Source organism: Salvelinus sp. IW2-2015, linkage group LG4q.2 (genome assembly GCF_002910315.2).
Source record: "Salvelinus sp. IW2-2015 linkage group LG4q.2, ASM291031v2, whole genome shotgun sequence".
Lineage (NCBI taxonomy): Eukaryota > Metazoa > Chordata > Actinopteri > Salmoniformes > Salmonidae > Salvelinus > Salvelinus sp. IW2-2015.
The window spans coordinates 24412798-24422675 of NC_036843.1; the positions used below are offsets into that span (position 1 = coordinate 24412798).

General features: G+C 42.1%; 1 protein-coding gene across 1 annotated transcript in view; it reads right to left on the minus strand.

Annotated features, from left to right (window-relative positions):
• LOC111963005 (stAR-related lipid transfer protein 9-like) overlaps positions 1–9878 on the minus strand; it is a 49908-nt gene that overhangs the window by 16992 nt on the left and 23038 nt on the right. The window contains exons 7-17 of the mRNA XM_070443301.1: positions 9510–9577; positions 8886–8983; positions 8340–8531; positions 2947–3044; positions 2720–2797; positions 2478–2555; positions 2100–2279; positions 1025–1076; positions 786–911; positions 536–618; positions 383–444 (exon numbers count right to left, since the gene is read on the minus strand). Of these exons, the coding sequence (XP_070299402.1) occupies positions 383–444; positions 536–618; positions 786–911; positions 1025–1076; positions 2100–2279; positions 2478–2555; positions 2720–2797; positions 2947–3044; positions 8340–8531; positions 8886–8983; positions 9510–9577 (1115 nt within the window). The remainder of the gene's footprint in view (positions 1–382; positions 445–535; positions 619–785; positions 912–1024; positions 1077–2099; positions 2280–2477; positions 2556–2719; positions 2798–2946; positions 3045–8339; positions 8532–8885; positions 8984–9509; positions 9578–9878) is intronic.

Genomic DNA, 9878 nt, shown 5'->3' on the forward strand with positions numbered 1-9878 from the left:
TGTAACCAAGCAACGGCCAAGCCTTGCATGTCAACATCAAGTTGTGATTCCGCCAAGACACTGATGTAAGCTCTCTCTCTCTTTCTCTCTCTCTCTCTCTCTCATATAAATGAACAACATGCATGAAGTATTCACCATTTTATGCCTTGCACCTGCACCATCGGTAGGTTGTACTACAAAGACTACAAATATGTATGCAATGGGTCTACTATGGGAGCTCAGCAGAAACAATTGGCTCAGCGCCGTCCGGTTTAGAGGAGGGTTTGGCCAGTGGCGCTTTACTCAGCAGAATCCTTTCAACACGTGTAGTGAGCAGTATTCAGAGATGCTCCTGACCTGTGTCAGTGGGTGGTGGTGAGTTCACATTCAGGTGTGTGTTTACCTGGAATCAGAGGTCAAGGCTTGAAAATCATTGTAGTTGCAGTTCTGTGCACCTTCACTGGCCTGTCAAGCGGATAATATGAGTTATCAATCAATCCCCCCAAAAATCAGGAGCTTCATCACGATCACAACATTACTGGTCAGTAGTACCCACCCGTCTCCGTTCTCTCATGACCTCAGCCTCTGCTGGGTGGTTGAAACGGAACTTGTGGACCCCTCCAAGAGTGATCAAGGTCCCTGAAGATAGATAGAGATACAAACTGAAGAATTGAGGTGGCTGTTGAGGCCCAAAGCGCTACTCTAAATGCTCCTTTGGGTACTGCAAGCCATCAACTGAAGTGTAACGAGAAAGACACTCTTTGACCAGAGATTAAAAAGTTTGTGAGAACCAGGTGAGRGCCTACCTTGTGCCAGTCTGCAGGGCTCCGTCACCTCCCTGTCTTTGATCATGCAGACAGTCCCTGGCAGCGGCCTCAGGGTCACAACCCCAGACTGGTTCTCTATCTCACAGGTGGTGCCGCCCTGGAGGACTGGAGAGGAAAGACATAGCACAAGGACTCAAACATAAAACATACATTTGAAGTTGCAATTCTCCCCAAAATACATGTATTGCATGCGCAATATCTATATGACATCTGCCTACCTATTTGTGATTCAAYCAGTTTGTCCTGAGGTCCAATCCTTGTTACCCCCTCCTACAACAGACAGAGGGCAGCCAAGAGTTTAGGATGACAGAGAATTTAAACAGTGGATTGTTGAGAAAAATAAATCAACAAACGCACAGTTGGGTTGAAATAGTTGGGTTGAGATAAAATGACTAAGACACAGTGTTCTACTATGTCAAAWTATGACTTCCACAGAACTCTGGCGTCAGGTAGCCTAGCGGTTAAGAGCGTTGACAGATTGCTGGTTCAAATCCCAAAGCCGACTACGTGAAAAATCTATCGATGTGTCTTGAGAAAAGCACATAACTCTAACTGCTTCCGTAAGATGCTATGGAGAAGAGTGTCTGCTAAATGACAGAAATATTGTTTTAAACTCTGACCCCTACACTTAGGCTACCTGTCAGAAAAACAAGTATTTGTTTAACAAATGCTATCTTGTGGGGAAAAAGGCTATATTATGTAACTACAGGAACACTATGGATTCCCAGGTGGTTTCCGCTCTTTAAATACAGTGGTATAATCGCCAGGCCTAAAGACATTCTATCCGTTGTCAGAATCAGGACAGTCGTAGCTATGTCYCCTGAGCGCCTCACAACGGAATGCCTCTTATCCAATCACATTCAGCCATTAGAGAAGTGAAAACACCAGGAACGAGGGAGAAACATGAGAGAGGATGGAGTGAGATGCATCTGGTACAGCGAGCAGAACAGAGAGACAAGGAAGAACAGAATGTAATAGACCAAAAGAGAGACATTTTAGTCAGAGAAAGTCAAGAACAGAAAGCACAGAGGTAGTATAGAAGTATGTCAATGGTTCCGTGGTTGTGAATACTTGTGTGTGTGTGTGTGTGTATGTGTGTGTGTGTGTGTGTGTGTGTGTGTGTGTGTGTGTGTGTGTGTGTGTGTGTGTATGTGAGTGTATGTGTGTGTATGTGAGTGTATGTTTCTGGTCTGTGTATACATGTGTGTGTGCTCATACCCTGAGGTGATAGAAGGTAACAGGAAGTGGATGAGGAAGTATATGTTAGTATCCTAAGGTGTGTATTATATATACCCTGAGGTGATAAATGGTGACCCCGGTGCTGAGTACGTCCCGGTCCAGGGTAATGAGATGTGGTAAGAGGGAGTGGATGAGGAACCCACCCCGGTCTCTGTTGATATCCACACTGTACTGTTCCAACAGCTCCTTCTTGTCCCGCCAGCTCTCTGACCAGTCCTTCGTCAGCTCATCCACCTGGAGGATGGAAGAGGATTGATTGACTGATTGATTGGTTTGAATGAATTGAAAATGCATGTAAAGTCCTTTCAGCTGGAGACAGTAGGGTCAGGGAAAGTGGAGAGTAGTGATGTCAGGAAAGGATCAAATAAGTAAAAGTGGAGAATACAATTCTAGAGCAGCGTCAAGTCRATATCTAATGGATCGTTACTCTACCTTTAGTTCGTTCTGCAACATGATGTCAGACAGACTCCCGTCTCTCTGATCACTCAGAGAAGGGCTAGGATTCCGTTGCTACGATGGAATAAAAGGAGAAATAATTAATAAATAATAAATAATAATTTTGGTCAATTTAGCAAGACAAATAACATGAAGGCAGTTAGCACTAATAATCTGAAATCAAAACCACGTGATCTCAGATGATTCCATTCCTAATAATAATCCAGGAGGATAAGTACCATCTSGAAGCTGAGAAGCATACTCTTCAGCCTGTCTATCTCCTCACGTAGCTCTCTGATCAGCCTCACACTGGCATCCTGTAGACAGACATCACTTTYCATTTGAAAACGTTTCGCTACGGTGTGCCCAACTGAACAAATTCATACCTCACAGTAATAAAAGGCAGTGGATGACATGACAAGGCAATGGCCCCACAAATACAGAACAACATCTCCAGAAGCCTTACCTCATTGACCCTGGGCTTGTTGACGATGTTCCTAGCGTGAGAAGCATAGCGCAGGGTGCTGAGAGTCTCATTGTAGCTGCTACTGGATGGGGACACAGCTGCAACAGACAGGGAATCACATTTACCACTGTAACAATAACACTACAGCCATTACAACCTCTGTGACTCAATACTGTAACAATAACACTACAGCCATTACAACCTCTGTGACTCAATACTTGTAACAATAACACTATCAGCCATTTTACATACCTCTGACTTGGTCAATACTGTAGACAATAACATCTACTTAGCCATCCTCTCACAACCCTGCTGATCATGACTGGTAAAATAACACGTAGCAGCCATTACGAACCTCTGTGACTCGATACGTGCGTAGCACAAATATACACTAGTCAGCCACTTAGCAACCTCTGTAGAGCTCATAGTTACTGGGTAACAAGTAACATTACGAGTCATTAAACCTCTGGTGACTCAATACGTGTAACAATAAGCACGAGCAGCATTTTAGGAGGTAGCCTCTGTGACTCAATACTGTATACAATAAGCTCTACACGCCATTACAACCTCTGTGACTCAATACTGTAACATAACACTACATGCATTAGAAGCGCATGTCTGTGATACTCCAATACTGTAACAATAACAACGTAGACAAGCCATATAAAACCTCTGATGCACTACGCAATAGCTGGTTATACAATAACACTTACAGCCTTACATACCTCTTGACTCCTCCATAGCTGTGGACAATTAACAGATTACACAGCCAATTTAACAACCTTTCTGTGACTCCAAATCCTGTAAGCAATACACCACGACAGCCATCCTAGCAACTCTGTGACTCAATACTGTAAGGGAGCATAAACTAGCAGCCATATACCAACATCCAGGTGACTGCATACTGTACCAATAACACTACAGCATTAGAACCTCTGGTGACTCAATACTGGGTAACAATAACTACTGACCACGCCATTAGCGAGACCTCTGTGGAACTCAGATTACTGTAACAATTAACACTACATGGCCTTATAACTCTGTGAACTGACTATAAGCTGGTTAGAGGATAACAGTGACGAGTCATTAGAACCTCTGGGTGGACTCCATACTGCTACTTACAAAACCTACACCATTATAACCTCTGCTTAACTGCAATACTGTAACAATAAACACTTACACGCCATTACAACCTCTGACTCAATATGTAACAATAACACTACAGCCATTAACAACATCACTACATGCCATTATAACCTCTGTGGACTGCAATTACTGTAACAATAACATCTACAGGTCCATTCACACTATGACCTTGCTGACTCATACTGTAACAATAACACTTGCCACAACGCCATTGACATCACACACTAGACCTATCCGCCGCATTACCAACACACTAATAGCCATGTTACACGAGGACTCTGTGACTAACTACTTTGTAGCAATAACACTACGGCCATTAACAGGACCTCTGACTCAATAATGTGAACAACTAACACGTAGCCCCAGCCATATACAACTCTGTGACTGTCAAAGTGAGCGGTAAAATGGAACGACTAGACAGTTCCCATTCTAACCTCTGTTTGCTCAATATGTACAATATAGGCACTAGACAGGCCATTGATAGAACTCTGTGAACTCAATAATCTCTTAGCCTGTAAGCAATAACGACCTACAGCCATGTACAGAGCCGGGTCTGACTCAATACTAGTAATCAAAACACTCAGCCATTTACAGACGAGCCTACAGGACCATTAGCAACACACTACAGCCATTACAACACACTACAGCATTAGCTCAACCTCTAGTCGACTCAATAACTGTAACATAAGCACTACAGTCATTACAACCTCGTGAACTCAATACTGTAACAAAACACTGAAGCCATTGGTACAAAACCTCTACTGCAAATACTAGTACAATAACAATACAGCGCATTTAAGGGGACCTCTGTGAACTCAATACTGTAGGACAGATAACACTAGCGAGGCGCCGCAGGTTACAACGCTCTTGACTTAATACTGTCACATAACACTACAGGCCATTACATAACACACTATAATTTTGTCCTTACAACCTCTGTGACTCAGAATACTGTATTACAATAACCTAGAGCATTATAACCTGCGTGTGAGCTCAATATGTACAAATTACAGCTACGAGGTGCATTCAGGTCAGTACTCTGACTCAATACTGTAACATAACACTACAGCCATTACAAACACACTACAGCCATTAACACACTAACAGCCATTAGCAACACACTACAGCCATTACAACGCTGCTGTGACTCAATCACTGTACGTCATATAAACACTACCAGTCAATTACAACGGCTCGTGAACCAATACTGTAACAATAACACTACAGCCATTAGAACCTCTGTGACTCCAATTACTGTAACAATAACACTACAGCCATTACAACCTCTGTGACTCAATACTGTAACAATAACACTACAGCCATTACAACCTCTGTGACTCAATACTGTAACAATAACACTACAGCCATTAGAACCTCTGTGACTCAATACTGTAACAATAACACTACAGCCTTAGAACCTCTGTGACTCAATACTGTAACAATAACACTGACAGGCCATTAGAACCTCTGTGACTCAATACTGTAACAATAACACTACAGCCATTAGAACCTCTGTGACTCAATACTGTAACAATAACACTACAGCCATTAGAACCTCTGTGACTCATACTGAACAATAACACTACAGCCATTAGAACCTCTGTGACTCAATACTGTAAACAATAACACTACAGCCATTAAACCTCTGTGACTCAATACTGTAACAATAACATAAAGCCATTAGAACCTCTGTGACTCAATACTGTAAACAATAACACTACAGCCATTAGAACCTCTGTGACTCAATACTGTAAAAATAACACACAGCCATTAAACCTCTGTGACTCATACTGTAACAATAACACTACGGCCATTAGAACCTTCTGTGACTCAATACTGTAACAATACACTACAGCCTATTAGAACCTCTGTGACTCAATACTGTAACAATAACACTACGCCATTTAGACCTCTGTGACTCAATACTGTAACAATAACACTACAGCCATTACAACCTCTGTGACTCAATACTGTAAACAATAACACTACAGCCATTAGAACCTCTGTGACTCAATACTGTAACAATAACACTACAGGCCATTAAACCTCTGTGACTCAATACTGTAACAATAACACTACAGCCATTAAACCTCTGTGACTCAATACTGTACAAATAACACTACAGCCATTACAACCTCTGTGACTCAATACTGTAACAATAACACTACAGCCATTATAACCTCTGTGACTCAATACTGTAACAATAACACTACAGCCATTACAACCTCTGTGACTCATACTGTAACAATAACACTACAGCCATTAGAACCTCTGTGACTCAATACTGTAAAATAACACTACAGCCATTACAACCTCGTACTCAATACTGTAACAATAACATACGCCATTAGAACTCTTGTGACAACAACTGTAACAATAACACTACAGCCATTAGAACCTCTGTGACTCAATACTGTAACAATAACACTACAGCCATAGAACCTCTGTGCTCAATACTGTAACAATAACACTACAGCCATTACGAACCTCTGTGACTCAATACTGTAACAATAACACTACAAGGCCATTTAACACTCTGCTACTCTAATACTGTAACAATAACACTACAGCCATTAGCAACCTCTGTGATCTCAATACTGTAACAATAACACTACAGCCATTATAAACCTCTGTGACTCAATACTAGTACAATACACACTACAGCATTAGAACCTCTGTGACTCAATACTGTAACAATAACACACAGCCATTAAACCTCTGTGACTCATACTGTAACAATAACACTACGGCCATTAGAACCTCTGTGACCTCAATACTGTAACATAACACTACAGCCATTAGAACCTCTGTGACTCAATACTGTAACAATAACACACAGCCATTAAGCAACTCTTGTGACTCATACTGTAACAATAACACTACACGCATTAGAACCTCTGTGACTCAATACTGTAACAATAACACTACAGCCATTAGAACCTCTGTGACTCAATACTGTAACAATAACACTACAGCCATTAAACCTCTGTGACTCATACTGTAACAATAACACTACAGCCATTAAACCTCTGTGACTCAATACTGTACAATAACACTACAGCCATTAAACCTCTGTGACTCAATACTGTACAATCCACTACAGCCATTAAACCTCTGTGACTCAATACTGTAACAATAACACTACAGCCATTAAACCTCTGTGACTCAATACTGTAACAATAACACTACAGCCATTAAACCTCTGTGACTCAATACTGTAACAATAACACTACAGCCATTAACCTCTGTGACTCAATACTGTAACAATAACACTACAGCCATTAACCAACCTCGTGACTCAATACTGTAACATAACACTACAGCCATTAAAAATGCTGGACTCAATACTGTAACAATAACACTACAGCCATTAAAACCTCTGTGACTCAATACTGTAAAATACACTACATGCCATATACACCCTGTGACTCAATCTGTAAAATAACACTTACAGCCATTAACCTCTGTGACTCAATACTGTAAAATAACACTACAGCCATTATAACCTCTGTGACTCAATACTGTAACAATAACACTACAGCCATTAGAACCCTGGCTGTACTCAATACTGTAACAATAAAATACTGTACACAGATTATAACCTCTGTGGACTCAATACTGTAACAATAACACTCACACGCATTAGAACCACCATCTGACTCAATACCTACGTAACAATAAATCACAGATAGAACTACCAGAAAGCCATTACAACCTCTGACTCAATACTGTAACAATAACACTACAGCCATTATAACCTCTGTGACTCAATACTGTAAACAATAACACTACAGCCATTACAACCTCTGTGACTCAATACTGTAACAATAACACTACAGCCTATTACAACCTCTGTGACTCAATACTGTAACGAATAACACTTATACACCATTATAACCTCGACTCAATACTTGTACAACAGAGAACGACTAGCAGTCCATTACAGACTCTGTGACTCTATCAACAACTACTATTGGTCTGGGAAAAAAGACAATGTCCATCTTATAATTCCAAAGTCCAACAAACATTGGTACCATTACATCAAGTAAGCATTTCACTGTAAKGTCTACTACACCTGATGTATTCGGCGCACGTGACAAATAAACTTTGATTTGATCAAGTACTTCCCTCTAGTCCCACTAGTTTACACAAATGTGTTTAGCCAATGTTTGTGAGTGGATAGTCTCGCTTGCCAGACTCAGTGGCAGTGTTCCACACGGCCGTTGTAGGAAGACACTACAACTCACTGGCGATCATGATGGTCTTAGCGTTTCCTCCTAGGCTGTCCTTGAGGAGCCAGGTGAGGACTGAGTCCCTGTAGGGGATGAAGCAGTGTCTTCTCCCTCCTCCACCACCACCACCAGACAGACTGCTGCCCTCGCCCTCACTGGCCACACTGTTGATGCTCTGACAACTACTGGACATCTGAGAGTTCTGGGCTAGAGAGGGACGGACAGAGACAAGGGGAGGGTTGGGTTATAGAGACAGGAACAGAGACAAAGACAGGGAAAGAGAAAGGGACAGATAGAGACAGAGTTAGGGAGAGATACAGGGACAGGGTAACGGATTGTGTTAAAAGTAGGGTAGTCTCGCTTGGCTCCTCTCACAGTGCAGACTGTATGGCACTGGGTCAGTTACGTGAGGCATACTTCTGTATGTAGAGAACATGATCTACAAATATCACCCTGTATGAACTACAGGTGTTCATGTCACCCTGTATGAACTACAGATTTTCATATCACCCTGTATGAATTAAAGATGTTCATGTAAAAAGAAAAGTCCCCTTTATTTACCCAGAGCAGAGATGACGATACCCAGTGTCACCAGGGATTTGTTGATGTTGGATCCCTCAGTGAGTCTGTCTCTGCAGTAGTGGGGGTCTGCTCTCTCACTTTCAGAACAATAAAACACAGCACACACTGGAAATGACATACTCTAAAGAGAAACGCAACACTGGAAATCAGTGGAGGCTGGTGAGGGGAGGACGGCTCATAATATGGCGGGAATGGAGCTAACGGAATGGCATCAAACACAAGGAAACCATGGAAACCATGTGTTTGATGTATTTGATACCATTCCACTAATTCCACTCCAGCCATTACCACAAGCCCGTACTCCCCAATTAAGGTGCCACCAACCTCCTGTGATGGAAATGGTATCTACTGAAAAGCTGTGTTGTGATAAAATGAAACTGCCGGCTCAGTGAACACACAGTCGTGGCAGAAGAGATCCACTAGGGGGCAGCTTGGTCATGCATACAAAGACCTTCTGGAATGATAAGGCATCTGGGAATCCGTCTCTAAATGTTGTCTATCACTAGCAGCACCAAATCASCAAGTAATATTCTGAGTATGTACTTGGCGAATAAAGATGATTCTGATTCTGAATAAGCATGGCGACCTCTTTAACCAACTCACCTGCCAGCCAGGTCTACCAGGTTGATCTTGCTTACAATCTCTGAGGKAAGGTTGTTCTCCAGAATAGCCTATATGGGACAAAAACAACATACCTTTTCAATGCTTTAATTGCAGTAAGAACTACTGTGATTGGTGAATTGGCAGGGTCGTGACCTGGGTGAGTGAATCTAAGTGCTGGGACTGGATTGATGACTCCTTGCTGTTCCCAGTCCACCTGGCCTTGCTGCTGTTCCAGTTTCAACTGTTCTGCCTGCGGCTATGGAACCCTGACCTGTCCACTGGAAGTGCTACCTGTCCCAGACCTGCTGTTTTCAACTCTCTAGAGACCGCAGGAGCGGTAGAGATACTCTTAATGATCGGCTATGAAAA